Raw genomic sequence first — 27,368 nt, 5'->3', positions numbered from 1 at the left:
TTAAAACAAACCAGTTATGATCTGAATCTGGTAGCAGTGTGAAACAAATCCCAACAAGCCAAGTTTCTGTTGCCACCTCCTGATTTTAAGGTAGCACAGATGTTCATGTTAGTATGAGCTGGATGCTAACAGTAGAGTGACATCCTACTTCGTCGCATGGCCTCACTGATCAGGTAAGCTGGGCTGACCTCTGGTTCCTCGGTCATTACCACAATGTTCTGCCATTCCCCGCACTGGTTAGATTTCTTGATGGTATCCACTACACAAAGAGCATAAAGGCAATCCTCAAAGGTGGCGGCCATTGTCAGAGGCCTCCCATCCCATGTCCGCCGGTCATCTTGGTCCTGAAAGGCCTGTCGTACAGCCTGGATCATCCGGATCATCCCAGTTAGGTACGGGGAAGGAATGTCACTGAAGGCCTTCTCTGGTAGGGAAGCCTTCTCAAGGGGTGTGGTGTCTTTCAGCAGCAGTTCTGGACCACCACCACTTCCTCCACCCCCATTGTTCTTCTGTCCATACAGGTCTGTCCCCGTGACAGTTAATCGCCCAACAGTCCCCACAACAATCACCTCCTGACGAAACTCTCCAGGAATGTTGAAGTTAAGCGTGACGGTGCAGCAGGCACCTCCTTCCAGTACCATCTGGAACGTGCAGAAATCATCGCTGGTGATCTGGCGAATGCCCCGGATGTGGTCTGTCTGTTTGACAAATGTCTTGAGGAAGCCGTGGACTTTGGCTGCACGCTGTCCCGTAAGAAATGTTAGAAGATCGATTATGTAAGTACCAACAGAGTGTAGACCACCACCTCCCATCAGGTCATCACAGCTCCAGTTGTATTTCTTCCCCAGCAGACTACCACTGTGGACCTTTAGGGCAACAAGGAGAAAATGTACGTTTCGTTAAAGAATATGGTGTTTTTTTGCACTTGAATGTGATTCGGACATTAGAACTTGGATCTTGTGTCAGGAAAAACCCATTCTTCTATGGTACCTTTAAGCAACAGTCTTACTCTAACCAAACCTAAATAATAAAAATCTCCATACAAACACAAAACAAGAATTCAGAGTTTCCATCTCACCTGGGCCTCACAGACCAGAAGCTCCCCAATGTACCCTTCTTCTAAGAGTTCCTTCATTCGAACGAAGGCTGGCAAGAAACGTAGGACATTTCCCATAATACTCAGCAACTTGGGGTAGTATTGGGCTGCTGACATCATTCGAAAGGCATCTAGAGGCGTAGCGGTTCTGTCGCAGATGACGTTCTTCCCAATACCTTACAAAAAACAGAAGAAAGCATTGGGAATTAAATAGAGAAAGAAATGGTTTGTGGTTTGTCTAAGCAACACTTTCATACATAATATCCTCTTGAGCTTGAAAACATCCCCTGAAGAAACAATGTAGAGCTATAAACTCTCAAATCAGCTTAATCAAGGTTAATTCAACTTTTAAATGACTCTTCTCTTAATTATAGCAACTTGACAAAGGGCTCTTGCAAAAATAGACATCATATAATACTGCATACATTGCCGTCCACAGACTAAGGCTAATTGGGAAGATCTGAAGCTAAAAACCTTTTTGAAAAAAAAGTAATTAGACATTAGACTCCTTACTGAGGTGGCTGCCAAGCTGCTACAGCTATAGAGTATATGAGTCCAAATTTCTATTTCCACAAATAAAATAAAAAACTTAAAGCCATTAAACAACAACCAGGATACTAAATGCTGATAAAATCTGTTTCCCAGTATTTCATTTAGAATTTACTCTATTGTTGGCATCATACAAGATGTTGCAGCCATGTATGTGATATGCACAAGGCCGTAAGGTTGACAGAGGTGTATACTGACTTTATTGCTATAACAGGAGGCCTGATGAAAGGTGGCACAAACACTAATACAGAAGGCACAGTGGAGACAGAGAGAGGAGAGAGGAAAAAAACCTGTAGATGCTGAATGAAACCTAATTCAATTATCTATCAGCAAATCAACAGGTTCACTGGTGCCAGCAACATCCAAGCACATTGCATTGAGTTTTTACAAAGGCCAGGCAGTTTATGGCATGCAAAAATATTAACCATTTACCATGGATGTTATAGGAACATTGTGTGTGTGGCACTGGATTGCAACTAGCATCATTTTCATTAGGGTGATGTTTTCAGTGAACTGATCATCCATTCAGGCTCTGTAGTCAGAATATACAGAAAGGATGCTCATCACAGTTTCCTGCCTGTAGTGTAACATCTTTTCCTCGCTTTATATTTTTACAGCATGAAACACAAAGGCATATTTTAAAAGCCATTTCTTTTGTTTCATATACTTACTGATTATTCATTTCAACACTCCTCAAAGGAAAGGAGTAGAACATGCATATGAAAATATGTGTTTGCAGTACTACAGGCCTGCAAAAGGTGTTGTTACTGGAACCACTAGAGTATATGTACTATGGTGCTCTGTTCCAGAGAACATTGGCAATATTGTTTAAATTAAAAGTTAATTTCCGCAGAATGTAAGTCAAGACATACAACAACGCATCAAATTTCAGATGTTCCCATCATACATACAGTGAAGGAGCAGCTGGAGCAGGTGAATGTAAATATTCATGCTCTTGATGAATAACATCTAAACAATTTATTCTGACCAATGTGACACCTACAGATTTACATGGCCACTGCTGATCAACAAGGTGAAATGAAAAGCAGAGTGTACACACAGTAAGGAGGCATCACCCCACACAAAGGGTCCCTGGAGTGTGAAAGACAGCAGGCTCCTTCTTTTCCAGTCCTGGCTGAGGGTGCTTTGGGTGAAGGGGCTGTTTTGGAAGTGAAACTTCCCATGCTAATCTGCCATTAGCTCCAATTCACCAGGCCAGAAAATTAATCCTTCTGACCCAGTTCTGTGGAGCTCAGTTGGAGCCCCCACGCACCACCCAACCCCTGCAGACACACAACAAGCCAAGCAACAACAGTGCACCCCTGTCCCTTTCTTCTTTGGCAGCAGAACACATAAACACATACTGGAAAGATGCACAGCCCTGGGTAAGGCCCTTGTGGGTAAATGCTAAATGCTAGGAGCAGATTTTTGGCGCTCATATTGAGCTCAGTGTCTTCATGGAACAATAGCTTGGCTTAGCAGCTAAAATGCCCACAGGCAGATTTCACTTATGTTTTAGGAAAAATACAATTAAGTTTTTTCAACTAGATTAAAACGACATAAGCTATACAACACTGAAGACAGGACTCAGGGGCCAAGCTCTGAGTGCAACCTTTACTCAAATCAGCAATGACCTCTCGTTCCTCACATCCAAAGCTCTGAAAGGCTAAGGCTGGCTTAGACTGGGCAGTCTGTTGAGTCATCACAGCTACTCGACTACAGCCTTCCTAAGATGTGTGTGTCCCGAAGATTACGGCTGCACCTGAGCATGAGGTAAAATCAGCTACTGCAGTAAACCAATGGTGGAAATATGAAATGACATTGCACAAAAGTGACACTGGTCAGAGGTAGAGAGCACAGATATAAGAAAATAATATCATATATAACAACCTTCTTAAGCCAACATAGCAACGCTACTTCTACTATAAGATAATTGACAGACAGAAAGAGAGGTTCCTAATGCTTAAAATAGTACGTCACATCATCAGCATCACCACATGTGAGATGTGAAGGGCGTAAAGACAAGTCTGATTCCAAGATACTTCTGTACTCAGTTGGTGTTACAATTCTTGTTTAAGGTTAAGAGAATCAACAGGTGGATCGTTGCAAAATCAGCCACAAAGTAGATCATGTGCCAGATTGTTGTGATACATCTCAACACTCACCCAATGTCATAAGATCATGGGGACATGGACAGACACTGTGGATATAGGTGGGTATATCCACGTATATCGCAGAGGGGGTGTGTTAATATATGCTTTATCTTAATATTGCCTGATAATGCACAGATCTCTCAACATGTCAAAATGATCAGGTGCGGAGTTTATATTATGCAACAATTTCTTGCCTCACCCAGCCACCAAGGGCCACCTTGGTGAAGGTCCTGAGTCCAGATAAAAATGTGAGGGTTGCAGCCGGAAGAGCATCCAGTGTAAAACTTCATTGCCACATCAACATGTGGAACTAATTCTGCTGTGGTGACCCCTGAAGGGAAAAGCCGAAAGACAAAGCAATTTATTTCATGTCTACTAAATTAGCACGATAGGTTATGAGTGGACCATGAGAAGCTGCTTTAGGTTTGCTTTAGTGGCTGGACAACTGTGGATGAGGTTGGCTTTGTCCACTGTGCTGGCATCTCTGGCAAATCTAGCTTTCAGCCTGGTGGATACTGGCCTGTCAAAGTTTAAAAATATAGGAATTGTCACTAATTGCATCTATACAATAGGATAAAGGCATAAATAGCTTTTTACTAATTGATAATAAAATGACAGAGAAGCTCATTTTATTCAAATCAGTGTTAATACACAGTAGAGCTGTACTGTATGAGGCTGATTCTAGTGGGTGGGGTTAGTAAAAAATGTAGCTACAACTCTGTGATCGCACAGGGTGAACTGAAGCTCAGCTCAAAGGTAAAGTTCACAACCCAGTGGGAGGGCAGCAATGGAGCAGGAAAAAGCCCAGCACTGCCACTCAGTCCCTCAACATTAATAATGTAGAGGATCTAAGCATGAGACTTTAAGGACAAAGGAGAAGAGAGAAAGATCCTGTAGAAACTAGAGTATGGTACAGGGGGGGAAATGATGGTAATATCAGCATGAATGAAAAACAACTGGTTAAGCATAGTTTGGTATGAAAGGAGGAATCACAAATAAGTATTAAATTCCTCAAGAGTTATAATAACTAAAATGAAGGCAACGATCTAGTGCAGCACAAGGGACTTCACAGACATTTTGTCAAGCAGGTGGCACCCAAACATAGTTCATGTAGATCACCCTATGCTTTCTAAGCGATTCCCTTGGTAGCAGTGAACTGTGGCAGTCTGGTCGCCTTCTGGTGTCTCTGATGAGCCAAGAACCGACATCCTTTCAGAGAAAATCAGCTAACCGCACAGACTGAAATCACATCCTGTCATGCCACAGACCTGAGGACTACAACTACCCAAACAAATGCAGGTGCATAACATAGAAAGCAGTGGCTTTTTTCTTAGACAGACCCACAATTGAAGGAAAAAAAGAGAATGACAGCCAGAGACTTTGTGCAGTTTTACGTATCACTCACTGATAATTAGACAATAGCTTTATACAAATGAGAAGAAGTAAATGAATTAAGTTGAAGGCTCTGTTTAAACCAAATGTTAAAAATAACCTATTTTCCCAAATAACTGTAGGTGTGACTTTGTCAGTTTTTTTTTTAATTTATCACAAAACTTATTTGGAATTTGTTGCAAAAAACAGAAGCGTGAATGTGAATGTCTTGTAAAATATGTGTAACTTGTTCTGGCAGCAAATATCAGCTGAAAATAGAGTAGATATTACTCTATGGTGACATCTGGCAGCTTTATTGAATTTAATTTCACTTGGCAATTCGACTCACAAAAAGGAGCAGGTTGTGGTGGATGGACGGGTGAAAGAAAAGCCCAAGGCCTTTTCCCACAGGAGACAGGAGGTTGAGTCCATTGTGACCCAACTGCTTCTGCTGTTACTGTAGCCAGTCTTGTGACGCACATCATGTGCCATTAAAGAAGCAGGATTTTAAGGCAAACCGTGATGGTTTTTCTAACCCTACACCTGACGTTGATGTCTTTGTACCTAACCCCAACCAAACCATAATGTTTGCGCTGCTGTAATTCAGGTTTTGACAGTTTACAGGAACAAATTGTGTTGACCCAGCCTCCATTTTGGTTCAATTGTTACAGACAGCAACCCCCATTTTGGTGCTACAAGATACACCTGGGGCCAACAAACACATTTAGAGCGGCTATTTGAACTGGGGATGTGCCAGATCTTTTCATTGGTTATATATCATGTCTATTTCCTACATGGCCAGAATTTGACATGTTGTAATACTGAAGAAATAGCTGCATATTAATATGTTACATGGTCATCTTAGATACGCATACCAAAAAAAACAAAAACAAAACACAAGCATGGTGGAGAATTTCATTTGGACATGATTCAGCAACAAACCAGATGTGAATCAAACATACAGGATTTGCATTTTTTGTTGGAATCCCATTCTGTGCCAGGCTAGAGAAGCACAAATGGGATTTGAGGAGGAGATCACGATGAGGTCAGGATGTTAGAGCAACAGCACTAACAAACTCCATGAATTCATAAGCGTTTTGTATGTGTATTTACTTGTGATTGTTGTCCAGCAGAGGGTGTTATTAAAACTCAGCATCAGCTTGACTTTATGCCTTTTACATGCTATGTTGGATGTTCTAAAAATTTTAATCTGGGTTAGTTTGAGTTTACCACCACCACCACCATCACCACTTCCACTACCACTACTACATTCTTAAAAATGCTTTAACTTTTAATTAATTTTCCTCAGCATGTAACCTTCAAAACTGCTATGGTCAAACTACATTTTTACATGCACATTTGCTATAAATCATACACAGAATTTTAGCCCTACATCCTTATAAATGTTTATAGATAATTATTTTAAAAACGTTACACTTCACTTAGAGTTAAATAAAGCATATTACTTCTGATAATTATTGCGTTGCAAACAAAACAAAACAAAACAAAACAAAACTCCTCATAGTTTATAGTTTTGCCCTCAGGCCTAACAAACACGTGTGCCTAATTTTAGTATGTGTACTATCTCGTTGCAACCTCAGCAAGATAAACAGGTTACGCTTCTTTGTAGAAAACCAACTGAATTACAAAGAAGAGAGACAGAGATAGAGACAGAGACAGAGGGGGGAGAGAGAGACATGCAGAGACAAAGAAACCCTGAGAGAAAGCAGCTGCATCATCTCCAGTTCAGCGCTCATCATCTGGGCCTCGCTGCGGCTCCAGTGAATCCTGCTCAACACCTTTACTCACACAGGGCACTGCCTTGGAAGGAGCATGATAAGGCTTCATGTTTGTTTGTGAATGGTGGTGGGAAGCCACTGTAGTATGAGACTATGTGTGTTCACGCCTCCAGTGATTGTGCACAGGAGCTGAAAGCTGAGGAAGGAAAAGCTGGAAGTGGTGATGGTGCAGGAAGGTCAGGGTATGTGTACACTAAGCGAAGGTGGGGCTGGCACATTTGTTCTTGACAGCAAAGCTAAGTTATATCGATTGTAATTAGTCATTGTTCATTGTTGTACATTACAGCAGGATGGAAACGTAGCGACTTGAATACATTCCACGTGGAGTCATTCAGAGGGAGACAGTGAGTGTGGCCTTTTGTGACTTTTCATTAGTCAAAACTAAAATTCTTGTGTTTCTATGTGAAAAGCTTGAATTTGCGGCACTGTGCCAACAGCTAAAAACCCCAGCAGAAGAAAAGCAGGTGCAGTGAGAAGGATGCTGAATGCTTCAATACTGCTGAACCTAAGGATGCCAAAAATAGAAAGGCCAGGAAAATGAGTTTGGAGTGATAGCCATCTGCCACACTGTTCTATGCACATGCTCCTGCAGGGTGAGGATCAGGTGGAGCAGATAAGACAGGCAGCAACTTTTTAAATCCTTATAAACCCAAATTATTATGTTTATCATGTCAAGAGAGATAAACTATCAAACCATCACTCACAGTGTAAATATGGAACAGCATGGAAGTTATATGCTGTGTTTATGCAGTCAGGGTATGTTAGAGGCTATGTATGTATTATTAAACCCCCCTCTAATATTTGTTCGATCGCAGCATCGAAGGGATCAGAATCTGTAATTAAATCAGGTGAATTGATCAAAACATAATATAGTTTATCCAGTGACTTACTAGTTTGTCTTTTCTTTAATGCATTTTTTTGCTAAATAAATCAGTGAGTCAAACTTCAACAGTCTAAAACTAAAACATGTTATAAGTTATTGGAGTATTAGGTTCCAGATGAAAAAAAAGGAACTTCTAAAGATGAACTTAGTTACTTAATTATGAGCCTTCCTGGACTCGATGACACGGGGTGACTTTGGAGGAAAACCTTTGAGTTTAGATTAGTTTTTCTTTTTTCTTTCCAGTCACTCATAATTTCTCACAGCGTTTATCTTGTTTAGGAAATAACAGTACTACCCCTGTTTTGCTTTGGACCCTGTGGCTATAAATCTGTTGTTTTGTCTTTCTGGCTGTCCATCTCCTTCAATAAAAATGATTTAATGCTAATTTAAAATGTTAGTGCTAAAATAAAAACCCTGTGGAACGTAGTACTTTACCTTTACTGTACTGTAATTGCCTTTCAGCTCTAGTTTATTCCTGTTAGTAAGAGAAAAACAGATCATGAAGTGGCTCAAATGTGTTCCTCCCTGCTTTAAAGGCATTCTGTGAGTCTCTCTATTCAATGTATGTGTATGCTGAGATGTGTGCATGATGGCACAAGTGTAAAAGGGCAGTGACCAAACAAAGGGAGGCAAGCAGGCCGGAAAGATCAGCTTTGACCATTTAGCCTGTGGAGGTGGCAATGCTCTGAAAATCAGCAAAGGTTAAAGGTTTAATCAAAGGGAAACTAGTGACTTATATTTGCAGAATGTTGCAGCTCAGGGCAGTCTGCCTGATTACAACACCAACCAGAAGTGAAGCTTAAATGTCCTCTTAAGAGTGTCAGAGGAGACGAAATGAACAAACCTAATTTAATTTTTACTTTCTGGTTCGCAAGCTTTTTTATATCGTATTAGTAAATTCATGGTAATGTTACCATAGATTTCACGTGTTATAATAAAGTGAATACACTGTGTATACACTGGCTTTGGTAAAGAGTAGAGACTCCGAGAGAGAGGCCAGGCTCATCTTTCTGCTGATTATTCCAAATTAAATTTAGCTTAAAGTAATTACAAAGCACAGAGGGGGTGGAAAGAGACACAGACAGGGACAAACATACATTCCTATCAGCACATTGCGTATAAAGCAAAGAAAACTAAAAGTTTACTGCTCATTAATTTGCTCTTATTGTGTGAATGACATATGTCCACAGTCGGAAATTAGCATGCAAATAGAAACCTTGATGGCTGTGATGAGTGAACACTGTGATGTTTGCTTTCTCCTGAGAGACGGCCACTGTTGTTATGCAGGAACTCACAGATTCTCCCAGTTTCACTTTAATGGGTTTTTGTTTGGCTTTCAATTTAGTTACAAGGTGGACGTTGGTGACCCTTGTTAGTCAACATCCCACCTCTTCAGGATGTTCCACAGGTCTCCTGCACATTGGTAGCAGCTCACCGATGCCCACACATTATATCCGGTATCCCAGAAATTGGATCTTTTCTCTCTTCTTGTCATAAGTGGAGCTATCATTGTTTTGTATGCGTGATTTACATTAGGAAAGCGTGAGCAGCCCATCAGCAACAGAACTGGTGACCTGTGTGTGAGGCATTCAGGAACACACAGCATGATCAGTGTTTCCAAAACACTCAGAGCTTTGGAGGCGAGTGTACATTTCTAATCACAAGACTGGCAAATACATTGTAACTTACATGCTCAGTGATTAGGATTTTAAGACAGTCAAAATAAGGTGTCGTCTGTCTCTAGCAGTGACTCAGCAGTAACTCAATGAAGAATAGGTTCAGTCAACAACTCTGAAACAGGTTTTACCTGCTAATCATTGCTCTTATTATTAAGGGGCAGTACTGCCCAGGGTAACACAAGATGGAATTTTATACTAAATACATTAAAATCTTAATTATAATTAACTACATAAATAATAATTAACTATTAAACCATATTTAAATGTTATAATTAAACATACCTTTGGATATTTTTCCTTTTTTTTTCTCTGAATATTTTGAGTAAAAACCATGTGAAACCCTCAACTACAAACAACTGCGTTACGTTTGTGTTGTAATGTAGTGCAAACAGCAAATCCAGCTCTCTGATTAAATCTACAGAAAATAAGCCTCTCTATCGCAGTGTGGGTCATAACAAGGACAGATATTTTCCTCAAATCTTCAAGTCCTTAAGAGCTACACCTTGAGACATTTAGGAAGGCAGTATCCAATACAGTGGGCAACCAAGGTACAAGCAACCAGATAAATGATATCTCTAACACACTGATAGATATAATGATAACAGCAAGTTGCATTCAGGATCTACATTCTCTGTATTGCAGCCTCAGGTCCATTAGTGCACAGCAGAGCTATGAATGATGAGGAGTAGTGGCCTCACTCAGCCAGCTTTTCCCCCTACAGCTAATGCCCTTGAGTTCCAAGGAGTTCAGCGTTCCCAAATGTGTTTAAGTGCTGCCATTAACCCCTACACCAGTGCGGCTCGGTTGCTACTATGCAGATGCATAATAACCAAAGAAGAGGCTTCTGGCAATGTGGTTCCTAATGCATGCACTAAAAGCAAATGTTAATGATGGGTGTACACTTAGCAGAATGCAAAAGCTGCAAAAAAAAAAAAACTGAACTTAAATATTGTTACTCTAACACTGTTATTTAAAAGTTGTCCGGCTCTGTGGAGTTATTCTGTAAACAGTCAAAAGTTACATTCACTCATCATCCACCAAAACCCATTCATTGTTTACAAACATACATAACAAACATTTGTGTATTTCAATCCTAATAAGTCATTTATGAAGCAACTTGAGCATGTTTGAGAGCCAACAGTCTTATTCTTTCCTGCCTTTGTTGATTCACTGCAGGTATAACAGTAATGTACAACATGATAATAACCGTTGTGTTTATCAGCTGAAGTAACCGTTTCATCTTTATTTGATACAGTTACAGGCTACGTGCTGTTAAAGGCTAAACGTCCAACCTGGGACTCAGCCTCAGTGAACAGCACTGCTAGCAGTTCAGGCTGTTTGCTTATAAAGGTTTTCAAATCACACAATTGAAATAGTTCTGTTAGTTTTGGAGCTTCCGTTTTGTGCGCTGATAATGAATATTACCTGCCTTTCAGGTATTGATACATAGCTTTAAATTAAATATTTTGTTTTGTAAAATCTATTATTCAATTAACTTGTTGTTTTTTGTTATTATATTAACGCTAAAGTTAATTGCTCAAAATTTGCATCCGATAAAAAGGGAGCCAGTATACACCCAATTACAAAAAACTACATTTTTTTTTTACTTCTTTGTGAACTAGTTTTCATTGGATGGACCAAAAACATGGTCCTCATCCAGCTATTCATAATCCCACTGATACAAATAAACACTGCTGATGGTTTTTCAAATGTATGGCTGATATTGTGCCAAAACGAGATACCACAGCAATAAGCTTGTCAATAAAATCTATTTCTTTCTAACATTGATCACTGACTGTTCTGCATCATTTCTAAGCATTTAACACACTTCATCACCCTAAATTGCACAATGGGGACTACAACAGCTTTCTTGTTGGAACAAAATTGATCTGCTGCTGCAAACTAAACACACCTCATGCAAAGGAAAATATGTGTGTGTCCGTGTCTGATCAGGCTTTCACCTGCACCCCCTGTGGTTCTCCAGGGTCTAATTAACTGCTGTGCTCAACTGCTACCCCTCCTATCTAATCACCCTGACACACACACACACACACACACACAAACACACCCATAAACACACACACGCACACACCATCAGCACACTTGTCCTCACAGCACTTATGGTACTGAAACACACACACACAAAGGAGACAAATAAACCATGGCTGCCAAACAGGGTAGAGACTCATATGCAACCCTGTCTGTGCCATTTGTATTTTCCCCATCAGCAGCTTCTGTTTGCCTTGCTCAGGTATAGTTCAAGCAGAACACAGTCCACTCACACACCTCTTGCTTTTCTTCTTGTAATTACAAAATTAAGGTTATTTAAAGAGCTGTTGAGCTTATTAACATACTAATAAGTGGTTATGGTTGGCCTGCATTGCTTTTCAAATCCATTACAAGCGGCTTGAAAGGAGAGACAAATTAATACGTGTTCAAACCAGCATACAACTGCTTATGAGGAAGGAAACCTGCAGTAAATGACACCACTGATCATCAACAACACACCTTACCCACAAAAACTATTTTGTGACTGCACCCAATGTTTTACTGACAAACTATGTAACCTGAAAAGTAGCAGATAGGGAGGTTGGTAAATAATAGATGAGAGAATTAGTCTTTATTTTAATATATAGTGTATGAAGAAAAGTGCACAAGTGTATGGCTGAACAGTAGGAGGCTTTGTTTAAAGCTCCAAAAAGGACCTGGGAGGTTTGGCCCAAACCAGGGCAAACAAAAATGATAAGCAATGCAAAAGAGGTGGACTGGTTAAAATGTCTCACCAATGGGAAAAGACAAAAGATTAGAGAAAATAATTTTATTATGATAACACACTGAGCAACTGTACCTTCAGAAATGCAAAGTATATTCCCTGGAATTCTGTGAGTAAATAATGGTCCTAAATAAACCATGATCTGAATGCAGAAGCAAGGAAGAAAAACAATTACATTTGACCTCAATAAGAGGTGAAGATTTGTATGACATTTGGGAAAAGTCAGGCCTTTGACAAACATGACCTGATTTTCTGGCGACGGCTGTCAGAGCCATGAAGGGCATCTTTGTGTCAGACAGGGCTGCTGAGGAATGAATGAAGGCTGTGACCAGAGAAAGCTCGGGATGTTTATGTACAACAGCAAACCAAAAGTCGCTGGTCACTGAAAACTGCATTTTTCTTTCCATACACACGCACACATGTGCACTAATACACTACTACTCTACTCGCTGCACATGACTCACAGCACGTGATTGTTATTCTGTTGACTCTTAAGCTTATTTCCATACCATGTGCTGGCAGAAAGCACAGGAAGGGAACATAAATAACAACTCCACCTTTTACATAAATTAGTGCACGTTTCTGGGGCAAATGTGTCGGCGTGTTGCAAGGAGATTTAGCACGTGGAGCAGATCTTTGGGGACTAACATTTACATGACACAGGGAAGAAAAAAACCCAACTGCACCATGAGCTGACACTGTAATAAAAGAAAGCAAGTGTTCACTAATAGCCATTAACATCCGGAGGCGCACGGGTGACTACTAATAGAAGGAGACATATTCACTGAATCACATTCTCCACAGACACTCCTCCAAACAGCTGTTTGTCAGCGAGATTCCACTATTATCTTCCGCTCTGGAAGACAGTGACGAATGGACACCCTCTATAATTCAGAGAAAAGAGAAGAGGACAGAAAACTATCTGATGCATGTATGTAGTTGTTACTACACTGAGAAATGTGTGGCAAATAATAATGTCTTAATATTTTATAAATTGTGGAATAGCCTACAGTTCTAGTTTTGCCAAGTGCATAATTTTAAATTTGCAGACATGTGTAGCTCAGTTGGTAAGGCAGTCGTGTATGGACCACAGCGTCCGTGGTTCGATTCCTGGTCCCTTTTGGCTATTTATCAAATTGTCCTTGGCCACTGAACACCAAGTTGCTCCCAGGGGGTCAGGTGAGGACCTTGCATGACAGCCCCTGCAATCGGTGTGTGTGTGTGTGTGTGTGTGTGTGTGTGTGTGTGAATGGGTGAATGAAAAGAAACACTGTAAAGCCCTTTGGATAAAAGGGCTATATAAGCAGCATTTATCTTTATCTTTTAATTTACCATAATTATTAAACAGCATTGCTTGGTCACTTAGACCCCATTTATAGTACAACAGTGTTTTAAAATGTGTCTTGGGTGATCGGATCACAAGTGGACAGTGCTAAACACAAGTTAACCCAGACAGATTGTGATCCGTTTACTTCAACTGCATCCCAGTTGTAGGAAAATACATCATCATCATCATTTTGGTTGGTGAGAGCACACCAGACCACACCCTCACTGAACCCCCTGTCCAACAGCAGGCTACGTGCCGACAGCTAGGTGTGAGTTATTTATATAAGACTATAATTAATTAACTGAGTTGACCTTTATGAACCATGGACACGATCCTGTCCTTTGATACAGGCTGACAAGTTGCCACACTGCATTTCATTTCATTCACCACAGTGTATACTGTAGATTGTTTGGTACAGTAAAGTCTGACCTACTTTATTATAAACTCATCCAAATCTGCTCAGAGATCCAGATGCACTGTGGTGTGGAGAATACATATCTTTCATTCGAGGGAATCCACTAGGGTTGTAGCTGGCAGTGTGGATTTGAATAGGAGAGTTGATTAAACCTTGTTACCTCGGTATGCAAAAGTTGCATATTTGTATTTCTCCATGTTGATCTTATCTCACCGCTTATCATCCTGCCATGACAGAGGATGGCAATGTGGCTGACCTCAGCTTCATTTCTAGGATTCTAATTATAACATTTGAACTGTTCCGTGGAATCATTTCAGATTTCTCTATGTCGACCTCATGTTGTGTATTCCCATGTTTCCTGCAGCAGTGACTGGGAGGGGCTGGGCAGATAGATGGTTATAGATTAGCTTGCTTGTTACTGACTTTCTGTTTGTTTTAAAAGAACAGTTGAGCAGTTTAGGATTTTATTCTTGTCTATGTGTCTTAAGTATAGAGCTGGACTCCGGCTGTGGTTAGTATATACTGTGGCTCTGAATAAATCCTGACGGCAGACTGTCTAAAGTTAAAACATACACATTAAAACCTCTGGAGCTGAACAACAGACATGTATTTTGTGTTTTATTTATTTATTGACATTTTTGCATACATCTCTATTGTTGTACCAAACCCATTTTTTAATAGTGAGCCTTCAGTAAGCATAGTAGAGCAAAAAGAGTTTGAAGAAATATTTCCCTCACGAGAGGGGTATGAAAATCAGAAGTAAAAAGTAACTGTTATATATTGGACTTATGTGGTCAGAATCTAGGGTGATGAGAAGATTGAATAACCATTAAAATTAATATTCTTTAAATCAGCTCTACATAAACAACACAAGTATAGTTCATTTGCACTAGGAAATGTAGCTATTTTGTTCTTTTCATGTTCCTGATCACATGTCAGTGGCAGACTGTGCCATCGCTGAGTCATGTTTGACAACAAGCTCTTTTGGGGGGAAACGGGGAGAAAAATAAGAAAGACTGGAAGCAATCTGAACATTTCAGTAACATGAATCTGAGATGGAGATAATAGTTTGGAAATGGAGGGATACAGTAGAGAAGGGATCTTTTAGAGATCCATCTTTCCATATTTCACTGGAGGTTGTGTTCCTTATCAATCTGCCCTTGGGCTCCGACACAAATGATGATGGTGAAACATTAAATTTCTGTCTGTTGTTAGCAGGAAGTGATCACGCAAAAACCTCAGTGTCACACATACATGTTTTCTACCCACCCAACGTACAACAGGAAGTCAGAGACACTCCACTGTAGCATACCAAAATATTACTTCCTGTTGCAGCCGACTGTTAACCTGCATAACACATTACATTCTGCTCCTGAGAGTTTTTTCCATGGTTGCCACATTTTATATATGAATGTAAAACTTTAAATTAATTAAAATAGGCCAAAAGATGCTGTAGTAACATTGTTAGTTGCAGGAGGAGAAGCATGATCACTACATCTGAGGCCCTGGCTGACTCTTCTCTCATGTTTGCAGCTTCCTCTTGTCTTCAGTCCCTGATGACCAATTAAGAAACACAGGCAATCCTATTCCTGAACACTGGCACATAAAGGACATCTGAGCCAGCCTATAATGGAACTGCTTCACCTGGATAATATAACAGGATAAGCTGGAGGCAGACAATGTAGAGCCAGATAAAATACAGCAGCACAATATAGAGAATCATCAGAAGTGTGGCGGAGGAGGAAAATAAAGAATATGGCCGACTCTATTTAACATGTTTGTGCAAGATGAAATACTAAATTTCACAACAGAGTTCAACTTGACGCATAGTCTTTGTTTTGGCTTGTTAGGGTTAGCAGTCAGCAACACACACTTAGGCAAAGAAAGCGGGTGTGTTCTAAGTCTTATCCGTGAGGTATTTTCTGGTGGAAAAGCATGAATTACATAATCTAATGCAGATGCATGTCATAACATGGAATACAAGTTACACCAATAAAGTATAACAACATCAACACATAGTATGGGAACAATGATGATGAATCTGGAAACATTTTTAGCTGCATCATATGTCATTATCTCTGCTCACCATTTCAACAGAGCTTGTCATTTCTTCCCTATTTGCTTATTCATATTAGAAATCACCCTTATTGTCATTCCAAATAATTAGTTAAAATGTATAACTTGTTCATATGGGTCAGCACTAATTGTTCTGCAATCTTAAACCTGCATGATGTTACAGTTATTGTTGTCAATACAAGGCGAGCTTTGATTATGATGTTCAGAAGTTGTGGACATTTGAAAACAACGCTTGCTTCATATCCTGGGACATTCTGGGGGTTTAAGACGCTCACCATTCCTAGTTCATATCCAGCCAGGGATCTTTGTTATATGTCATCTTTCCTTTCTCTCACTTCATTTTCTGTCCTCTCTATACCGTCAACTATCGAAATAACACACACACAAACACACACACACACACACACACACACGTAAAAATATGCGGGTAACCCTGCCTCCATAGCCTCATTCTTTACATTTAGTGGAAATAAGTCCACATCCAAAGTTCGCCTTTCCTCTGGCCCCTGGATTTAATAACACAATGAGATTCCTTTTCCAAAGCCTGCACTCCAAGTTCACTGCCATACCACAGTTTTGTATGGGTCCATACAGAAGAAAGACTGAGCTAAAGTGGGCAGGGATGAGGAGGATTTCTGCTTTGCCACGCTGCACTGACAAGTGAACATTCCTACAGAAAATGCTAAAGGACCGAAAGAGCCGCGCCACACAAGCCATTCATATGATAGACAAAGGCAATTTCACAGCACGACAAGCTTTCTCTTTGCTGCTCTTTGCTGTCTTTGCATCCTTTCCACTCCCTCGCACGCTCATTCACACACATGGTCTCAGGCCATCATTAGCATGTTAATAGACATCCAGAAGAACATGAACGTGAACCAGTGGGAAACTGCTGAGAAAAAAAAGGCCTGTGAGCAGCAATGTACAGTATCATTCGTTCATTTTTTCTGAACCAAACCCTCTCTGAAACACCGCTCAAGACAAAAACCACCATCCATTAGACACATAAATGCAACTCGTAGAAAGCAAAGAAAGCTAAAACTGGCTGGACTCACTCCTTTTTATTATGCAAGACAAACACCAGTGGAAGAAAGGCGTGTTAGCATGCTAGGCTAATTAGCTTACACAAGTTTTATTTGAAGAGGTCTCATGCATGAATTAGTGCTTATTTTTTATTCAGGCTTTACTAAAAGGCAGTTCCATGATTTTTATTTGAAAACAATGCTTATTTATCTTATAATGTTTTTTTTATACATCCGCTCACCTGGTCTAAAGGCTAAAATGATTAATTTCAGCTCCAGTGTCTTTAGGCCCCTCCTCCCCCATTAGCCCACTCTGTTCTGATTGGCCAGCTCCTTTCCTGTAGATGAACTCAGTGGGCATGGCAACCAAAAACTGAGGTCCATTTATGGACTTTCTTCACAGCAGTATGTTGTACTGTCCAGCATATAGAAAAAAATGGATCACACCTTAACGTGGAGTCTTTAAGGTAGTTACCCTCACCTGAAAGCAGAGGAATACAAGCTTAACAGCAGAAAGTTTTGACCAAGATATTACATGTTGTAAAGGTACAAGTACTGGTAATTATATTTTTAAAAAGCCTGTTTAATAAAGGTAATACAAATAACATCTTCATCCCCCTAAGCTGAGGAGAATTCAACTTTTATTTATTCAGTGAAATTCAGTATTTAATTTAAAAAAGAAAGGCTGTCATGCAAAAAAAAACACAACAACAAAACTGTTTATTCTTTTATAATCTCTGCCTGCTTATGATGGAATTCATGTTTATTTTGTTTCTACGCTAGCTCTTTAAAAGTTCAGGAGTCTGCCCAAGAATTCATGGGCAGTAGGAAGGGCATTCGCATAACACTCAATACGAGCAACATCAGCGGTGAGAACATGTATTTGTGATGATGTCTGCCTACCCATTGCAGTCAGGTTATAAATAACACTTTGCCTGTGGGTGTCCTCTCAGTGCAGGTGTCCGAGAGCTCAGAGTGTTGACGAACCATGGCCACGATGGACTAAATGTATAATCTAAAATAATAAAATAATAATAATAATAGTAATAATTCATGCAGACATCCTATGCTTTATATAGATGATGAAATCACTAATAACTGGTTTATACTCATATCTAAAGGGTTACAAAATTGTTCAAACTCCTTAACATACTCACTGCTGTTGAGTGTAATTTTAATAAATCATATAAATTCACACAGGGCAGGACAGGATTTTGATGAAATTAAATAACTGGGTTTTAAAACCTAACACAAAATGCCCATAAAGCCAACATGTCAAGAGAAACTCAAACTGAAAAAGATGATCACTGATCAGCCTCACATCTTAATACTTCTACTACTTTGATATTTGATCTTTGATATTTTAGGCTCTCTCTCACAATTTAGTTGTTTGGAATAACTAAGTGAATAAAAAAGTAAATGGGAAATATTTTATTATATATGAAGGTAAGCCAGTTCTGACATATCTCAGAGATACACTCCCTAATTGTGTTACCGAGTCAAGGTTTTACCGAAATGACATTTTGAAGCACCATGATCAAATAATATGATGAAACACACAATTAAAGCTGCATTAACTGAACCAAAACTAAAAGTTGTGGGACGGCCATACTACCAAAACAATAACCTGAAAGACACTGTAGCACTTAAACACACTGAGAAGTTGCAGCTTTAATGGGACATGTGTACAAACATTAAGCAATGCAACCTGGGTGATTACCCAAACTGTCAGTTTATCTTGCTTTAAAAAAAAAAAATATTGGAGTGTGATGAACTTTAGATGCTATTCATAGACAGCACAGTCTGGTCCAGTCTGCAGGGATGACTGACATTGGATAGCTTCTATCACTAATGTAATTTAGATCATAAGGTGGACACTTTTAAAGGGTTTGAGGAAGCCTTTCAAGTTTTGATTTCACTGAGTGTAGATAGCACGAACCCTGAGCTCAATACGAGCAACAGTATTGATGCAGGTGAAAACAAACTATAATACAGTCAATTTCCCATTGTGTAGTTCAGGGGGTCAGTCATAACTGCAGGATGCCATGCTGCTTAAACTATTCAACTGCCTTGTGGTTTGAGTTATATTTTTACCATTTGTAACAACAGAAATTAGTTCATGTCAAAATCTCATAAATTAGGAAGCAAAGTAACGGAGGGGATTTTGCACAGACGTCACAAAGTGCCATTACATCCTCTAAAAACACGCACTTTCATGTCTGTCTCCCATCACAGTAAGACTAGAGGTCACACAGACCTGAGCTGAAGGCTCCTCTCCCACCACTTCCTCCCCCCATCATCAAAACAAAAGTGCACAGAGGCACCTGAAACTTGTGTACTCGTGTTACATTTCAGTTCAGCTCTCAGATTCCCTCCCCTTGCCCACACACACACACACACACACACACACACACACACACACACACACACACGTACACGCGCACACACACGTACGTACGTACGAATGTACGTACACGCACACATGATGTCAAGGTTCAACATAATCAGTTGAAAATCTAGCAAACACTTACTTTTTTTTCCCTTCCATCTTTCTTGCTGTTTATTACACTGATTAAATCACAGAGTCGATTGATGTCTAACTGATTAATTTGATTAAGGAATATTTAATAATGAAATAATAATAAAAATGAAGTTTTTTCATAACATACATTTCACGATCTTGACCAAAAGAAAAGACTAAAACTCAACTCACTACCGGTTTTCCTGGGCTTTCAGATACATGTCATGGTCTTCCTCAAAGGTGAAGATGAGTGATCTCCAAAACAATGAAGTCAGTGAAACCTCTACACAGATTGTATGACAACATATTTTTTATGTTTCTGGACACAAGACAACTGATTCTCATCTACTTACTCTAGGAGTACATCCAATTTTCGTTTTGGTTTTTATGTGGCCACACCTAATCCACATTTTCACATGACCTAAAATAACAGTAACAATGGGCTAAAAATCGAACTAAGGGACCAGCCTTCTATATTTTTCATATTTTCTGGTTGTTCACAAACCAGAGGATAAGAAATGCTTGAGGGTAATGCAAGTCTGTCCTTTAGTCAATTTCTTTTTTTGCACAGTGGGCTCTGAGTGACGTTAAATGCCCCAGGAATGCCACCGTAGTGGAAAAGAGAAAACAGGAGGAAAAAGAGTGAAAAGAAATACTAATGGAAAAAGAGATGCTGCTCAACAAGACTGACTGGTTTTCCTGTCATAAGACTATAAGTGTGATGGACTAAGGAGATAAGCTTCAGGTAAAACCTGAACAACATGTGAAGCACGTTGTTGACCTGTATTTGTTTTCCTTAACTGTTTCCATTTAACTCTGCTCATCCAACCAGGCATGTGTGTAGTGACGCTATTTAATGAGAATAGAGAATATAAGACAAAAAGAAAATAATACAGGAGATACCAACTCCGGTAGATGTCTTTAGAGCCAAAGTTCACACTGCTACAGTACACTGAAGGGACCTGATCACAGTGCTCAGCTAAGGCCGATCACTATCAGCATGCACACCCTAACAGAAGAGGAAGTATGTTTTGCAGTATTACACAGCTGGCCTCTCTGCTCACAGGCTATAGTCATTCTCCTTGAGCTGTCATACATTTTAATGATGCAATATACTGAAATGTGGGTCATTTAATAGGAATGACTTCAACAGTCAGCTGATAGTAATGCAGATTAATTTTATTTCCCAACATTACAGCAATAATTGTCACAATATCTCCTGAAATCCTGAAATCTCATTGCTGTTTGTTTCCTTAGTTATGGTCAGGTTTCCCTCTGCAGCTCACCTAGTGTGGCAGACAATATTCAGACAGACTTTTTGACAACGATTTGAACTTCTTTGCTTATGCTATAACTATAACTAGTAGTGACTCACTCTTGATTGCAATATATCATGTTGAGGTGTTATAACTGACTCAAGTTGGTGGGAGGCATGTTAGCTGGTTGTTAAGTGTCGTGACAATGAATATACAAAAAAAACATTTTAAAAAAATCAGCATCACACCAGTATGTAGTCATATTTTGTGTGTTTATATCGGTGAAAATATGTGGAATTTCTCTTTCATATCAAGCTACTTGATCTTTCTGCAGCTCCTCTTTACTGTGTTGAATTCTTTAAATAGGATCATTAGAAAAAGAAATAACATCCATATTGACAGTAATCATTCAGCACAGCCCTCCATCTTTCTGTTGGTGCAACATCAGAATATTATTCATACATTATTAGTGCATACCCATGCTAATAAATGCTTCGAGTTGATTATGTGCCAATAAATTAGCCTGACAAAGTGGATTCCTCTGTCAAAACACATATTTTGACTTGAGCCGATTACTGAGTGTGAGTTCAACAGAATTTGCAAACAGTGTCTTATCATTCAACAGAACGCCAATGGCACCAGGCATAGACTTGGCTGGGTAACAGCAGCTTAGGAAGAGAGGTGGGTGGGAAGGAACCGGCGGCACTTACACAATGAAGCACTGAGGAAATGAGCTTGGGAAGACGAAAAAGGGAGAGAATGGCCATTGACAAGTTTACAGAGGCTGCTGTGCAGGTTGAGTCAAGTTCACTGGGACATGATCAGTGATTCTGGCTCTGCACTAGCTGGTTTGTGCAACCTGCATATGGGGCAATAGTGTTACTTTACAAACACAGTAACATACTATGAATGATGAGGAAGATGAGAATTTATCCCCTAACAAGCAGTGACTCTACGTGTGCAGGTACAGTCTTCATTGACATTAGTGTAGTTGCGGTATAAACAAACACTGTCTGTTGATTCTCACGCCTGTGTTCGTATTAGCTCAGGCTGCCACTTTACAGAAATTACTCAGGCAAAAAAGAGAAAACAAGGCAGCAGTGTGGGAAATAATTGGAGCACCAGTTGCCTTATCGTGGTGCTGGGCAGAGGTTACATTGAGAGTCACAGGTTATTTTATGGACAATTTTTTGAAATGTCAACCAGGTAAATAATGCAATACTGAAATTCAAAGGAGCTTAATGACAACACCTATGAAATTCACATCAGCCACAAGTCACAAGACAAATTCTAAATGACAGCTCCTTCCCTCTCTTTTCTCCTAGAACATTTAGAGTTGGTGCTAATGCAGGCACTTCTGTTGCTGTCAGGCTGCCCTGATGCGAAGACAGAAGCATCACCTCAACTGTTGCAACCCCTGTGATCAAATCCTGCATGTCACCATTTTTCACTGCAGTGACACCATTTACCACTTTGCTTCTGAAGCCTTATATAAAAAGCTGAAGAGATTACACTGCTGTTTTCGCCGTATGGTCTAATACCAGTCTTAACTGTTTTCTAGCGAACGTGTTAAGATTTCATTGCAGATTTACGCACATGTCCTCTCTGGATGTATTGCATTTATGGACCCATTTGTTTTCAGCTGAGTGCTGGTGGCAAACTATGGGGTAGAGTGGAGTAGAGCTCAACAGACCTTGTCACGCTTCTTTCACACCAGCTGTACGGCTCTTGAATGCGATCTCCAAAATAAGCTGCAATGCTCCAGATTTAAACTAGAACAACCTCACTTTGTACGTCTCTCCATTTCCTGCATCCAGGCCTCTTCTCTGGGGCTTCTGTGTCATTCAGTTTCACTAAAACAACTTAAAATTGGTGTTTGACCAAGGGTTGTTTCTGGGAAGTCCCCATCCACAGGTTTAACCTATACATGCAGTACATTTGCACCACCAGGTCCTGTGTAAAAAGGGAAACTTCACCCTAAATCTGACCTCATGTGCTCATGTAGTTGTCAAATTAATGCAAGCCTGGTTTCAGTGATGTTCATCTCCTCTGCATTCTGTCACTAAAGGTCACATAATCAAACCTTTAATTGTAAGAACATAAAGTAAATAGTGCAGCTTTCTGCAAACACAGCGGAGGCCAGAGCCTTGACCCAAAGCATTTAACTCCACCATAAAGTCAGCAGCTGCCAAACATACAGTAAGTCAGACAACGCAGAATCTTCACTTACAACGTGATGCTGCTCAAGGTCAACCTCCTCCAGACGAATGAAGCAGAAACGGGCCTCACAAGACTCTTAGTGAGCGTCCTTCTACCACAATAAAGCCTAAAAAGTAAATGTGTGAAGGTATCAGCGACCCAGTGGCCTGCCTGCAGCAGCCAGCATCAACCCCCCGCACCACACTACACCAGGGCCGCAGCAGCAGCAGGACTCACCCAGTGTTTTGACTGCGATCTGTCGCGTCAGAGGCGGCGGCAGGTTGATGCAGACAAGATCCACATCCTGATGCAGCAGCACATCGTCGATCCGGTTGGTGTAAAACGGTACGTTCATCTCCTTGGCCAGCTCCTCCGCCTCCTCCTGAGTCCGGCCCCACAGCGCTTTGACGGCGAAGCCCTCATTCTTCAGGAGCGGGATGATCACCCGGGCGGTCAGGCTGGTACCGAACACCCCGACCCCTGGAAGCATGGCTCGGGTTTATTTGTCTGGTTTTGTTTGTCTGTTGGTTTTCAATTTGTCTTCAGAGCTCCGAATGAAGCCAGACCTGCTGCAGCACAGGCAGCGGCGGCTGAACGGGAGGGAAGCGGCGGCTGGGACCGTCAGGTTGGCCATCCACCTGCAGCCAAACAGCCGCTGAGCTGCATTCTCCCGTCGCTCCGGCTCTGCGATCGGGCATGTACAGTTGTTTCTCACTCCCCCCGCCGAAATTATTCCGGACCCAGGTGGGAGACGGGGCCAAGCTTCCTCGGCGTTAAAAAGAGAAATTTAAATGCACCATTCCCGTCTTTACCTCGTCCACGTCTGCCAGCAAACAGCGCACTGACTGCGCCAGGCGGTGAAGGGCATGTCACCTCGTCCCCCGGATTGTTATCTCTCTTCGGGCGAAGCCAGAAAAAACGATACACGAGACCCAGAAATGAGATTTAAGTGACAGAAACACCGCCTTCTGTCTGCTCCCCGGAGAACCAGCAGCAGCAGCGGCGGCGGTTATTATGCTGAAGGCTGCTCAGTGGTGCAGCTCAGACCTGCGCTGTCAAGCTTTACATCATGACAGGAAATACGGTTTCAAAAATAAAAGCGAAATTTTTTTTTTTTTACAGTCAATCGGTTAATATGTCAGGAAATAGACGACTCAAAAAGACATAGTTGAGCCAACGGGGATTTGTTCTGCTTTTGTTTTTTCTGTGGTCACTATGTCTTGAAAAGTTTAGGTAAATTAAGAAGTGTATATATATAAGTGTACTGATACATTTTGCAACATAACTAGACTACAGCAGAAAGCCAAATAGAAATTTGTTAAGTCTATCTATTGATCGATTTATTTTTAATGACTAACATCACACAAACTGCCTCCAAAATCATCTGCTTTCATACATTCGGCCTGTAGCCATCACATCTAGCACTATTAAAAACAAATGATCATTATTAATATTGCTATTTATGTAATACTATTACAGTAGTAGTCATTCTAGAAATATTAGTAATAGTGGTGCAAGTTTTTATTTTAGTGGCAACATTGTTCTACTTCCGGTCTTTTGGGGTCTTTCCCAGTGTCTCTTGACGCGACGCAGGTTGCGCTCTCCTCCCCACTTTAACCCTTCAGGTCCTGCATAGAATTAAACAGCCCACTGACCGGGGAAGCTATTGCAGGCTTCTTGTTCTTTTTATGTGTTATTTCATAAACTTGATAAAGAGCAGTGAGGTAAGTTGTCGGTCACGGTGCTGTCGTTATTCAAATTTTATAACAATAAAATGACACTAGTATTATCAGAATGATTAAATTAAAGTGCAGTAACTGTATTCTTTATACTGCTTATGTCCTTACTCTAACTTTGTATTCACAGGAAAATATTTTGACTTTGGCATGTATTGCCTTTGTATTTTTTTAAAGTTCTGCATATTTCTGAAAAAAAAAGTGACATAAGGAAAGACATAATTTTCCAGGTTTTAGGTGTGATGGGACTGAGCTTCTTTAGTTAGCAGCTAAGCTGATGAACATGCTACCTAAAAAGAGATGGTTTGGCTGTGCTGTATTTTAAATCAGTTGTTCTTTTTTGTATTCCAAAGAAGTTATTATTCACTTTATGTGGAAAATAAAATCTATATTTAAAGCTAACACAGCACAGCAGGACCTCTGCTGCTAACCTACAGCTGGTGGGATCCATCCATTTTTCAGTAGATGGAAAAAGCTCATTGTCATAGCTTAAAATCAATATTGCACAAGCATACAGTCTCACACTGAAGTGTACACGTTACTTAACAGCGAGACAGAGAAGTCAATGAAAATTCTTTGTGTAGACTACAAACTAAGCTTAGGCTCACACACACATTTGTGCTCTTTCACCACAGCTGTTAAGTTTCTCTAGTGGATTTGGTCAACAATGCACACTGCAGACAGAACAGAAGCAGACGTGTGTGGTGACGCAGTGACGTGGACCTGGCAGACTGTACGGAGAAATAGTTGAAAGACAACCGCAGACTGTAAAGGTCAAAGGTCAACCGAGGCCAAAGCTCAACTCTTAAGGATGTTCTTATCAAGCTGTTTAGACTGGATGTTTGGCTGCTCAGAAGATTGAATATAAGCTAAAAAATCTAAGACATCAGCAGCTAAGGCCTTTTTGAACACGTGGATCCTGCTTCAGGATGTTGCTGCAATGAACAATACACAACTTCCTCCTTATATTACAGCTCCAAATGCTTGGGAAAAGGTTTGAGCTTTTAAATGGGTCAATACTTTTTGCATATTGAATGCATGTGGAAGGCAGCTCTAACAGCAGCTCTAGGGTGATCTAGAGTATGAGTGATGAAATTCTGTAAACATGAAACGCATCATGTTCTGACTCAGTCTCTGTCACAGTCACGCTCTGATTGAATCAGATTCTGGTATGGCTTGTTTGTGTGAGACAGGCACCATGTGACCAGTCGGGGTCAGGCCTGTCAGTGCTGGGTAGCTGATTGTCCAGTTAGATAGAAGGGGAGGTGCAGATGGAGCAGGAGGAGGCTGACACCTTCCACAGCACAAAGGCCGGATGATATTCTGACCACAGGGCAGAGATGATGTGACGATTCTAGTACAGAACAGTATTACTTTAATGTTGTGTGTATTTTGAAACTGTATGTTAGGAAGTCTTCTGATTCAAAATACAGACTTGTTGGATTCTTGAGATAAACCCTCATATCAGTTGCTGCTTTCAAAGCTGGAGCAGGAAAAGAATTTCAAAGGAAGGCAGGGCTGCCATCTAATGGAGGACTGGGTCTGTACATTCACCACTGGTCAGAAAATCAGCTGAAATTTGAAAGATTTGGCTGTTAGATGGAATGAATCATTCAACACACGGACAAAAACACTTCTGAGTCCCCCCTGATTGCTTGGACCTGCCGGGGCTTTTGCCTTTGGATCTAGAATAGTTTATCATGACTTACAGTAATCAGTCAAGTGGTGGTATATGTCTACATAAACATAATTTTTACAAAGTCCAGGCAGGTACTGACCAGACCAGCAACCATTAACAAAAGTATGACTTTGTCAGCAAGTATAGCAACAAGACAATTAAAAGAATAATCCAACATCTTGGGAGCTGTAACTGCATACAGAATTGGACAAGTTGTTGGTAACCTTCCACGAACAAAGACATTTCTCTGAAATAACTGAAAACTGACAAAACAAATACAACCCCAATTCCAAAAAAGTTGTAGAAAGATGTGAAAACGTAAATAAAAACAGAATGCAATGATTTGCAAATCTCGTCAACTCATATTTTATTCACAATAGCAAATAAACAACATATCAGATGTTGAAACTGAGACATTTTACCATTTCATGGAACATGTTGATGGCAGCAACACATCCCAAAAAGTTGAAAGACAGGAAACAAAAGGTTGTAGAAGTAATTGCTGCAAATTAAAAACAAATGGAGGAGCATTCGACAGCTAATTAGGTTAAGTGGCAGCAGTTCAGTCACATGACTGGATATAAAAGGAGCATTTCAGAGAGGCAGAGCCTCTCAAATGTTAAGATGGGCAGAGGTTCACCAATCTGTGAGAAATTGTGTCAAAACATTGTGGAACAATTTCAGAAAAATGTTCCTCAATGTAGAATTGTGCAGATCCCACCCTCTACAGTATCTAATATCATTAAGACATTAAATTAGAACAAGTCTCTATGCGCAAGGGAATTAGAAACAGGCACGATTCTCTACTGGACATCACTGCATGAGCTCAGGAACA

At 40.4% G+C, this 27,368-nt stretch overlaps 1 protein-coding gene across 4 annotated transcripts in view; it reads right to left on the bottom strand.

The window, feature by feature from the left end:
* The window catches only part of gfod1 (glucose-fructose oxidoreductase domain containing 1), a 30,594-nt gene extending 6,306 nt beyond the window's left edge, over positions 1-24,288 (bottom strand). For 2 of the 4 annotated variants that reach the window (XR_010911705.1, XR_010911706.1), the window contains exons 1-3: positions 23,357-24,279; positions 1,079-1,272; positions 12-866 (exon numbers count right to left, since the gene is read on the bottom strand). Coding sequence is in view for 2 of the 4 variants with exons in the window: in XM_067485703.1 (XP_067341804.1) it covers positions 149-866; positions 1,079-1,272; positions 23,357-23,609 (1,165 nt within the window). In the remaining 2 variants the exon portion in view is untranslated. Of the gene's footprint in view, positions 1-11; positions 867-1,078; positions 1,273-23,356 lie in introns of all 4 variants that reach the window. The other 2 variants (XM_067485703.1, XM_067485704.1) reach the window with 2 other exon arrangements.
* Positions 24,289-27,368: the final 3,080 nt, after the last annotated feature.

This window comes from Channa argus, chromosome 19 (genome assembly GCF_033026475.1).
Source record: "Channa argus isolate prfri chromosome 19, Channa argus male v1.0, whole genome shotgun sequence".
Lineage (NCBI taxonomy): Eukaryota > Metazoa > Chordata > Actinopteri > Anabantiformes > Channidae > Channa > Channa argus.
This window is presented reverse-complemented; position numbering and strand designations above follow the sequence as displayed.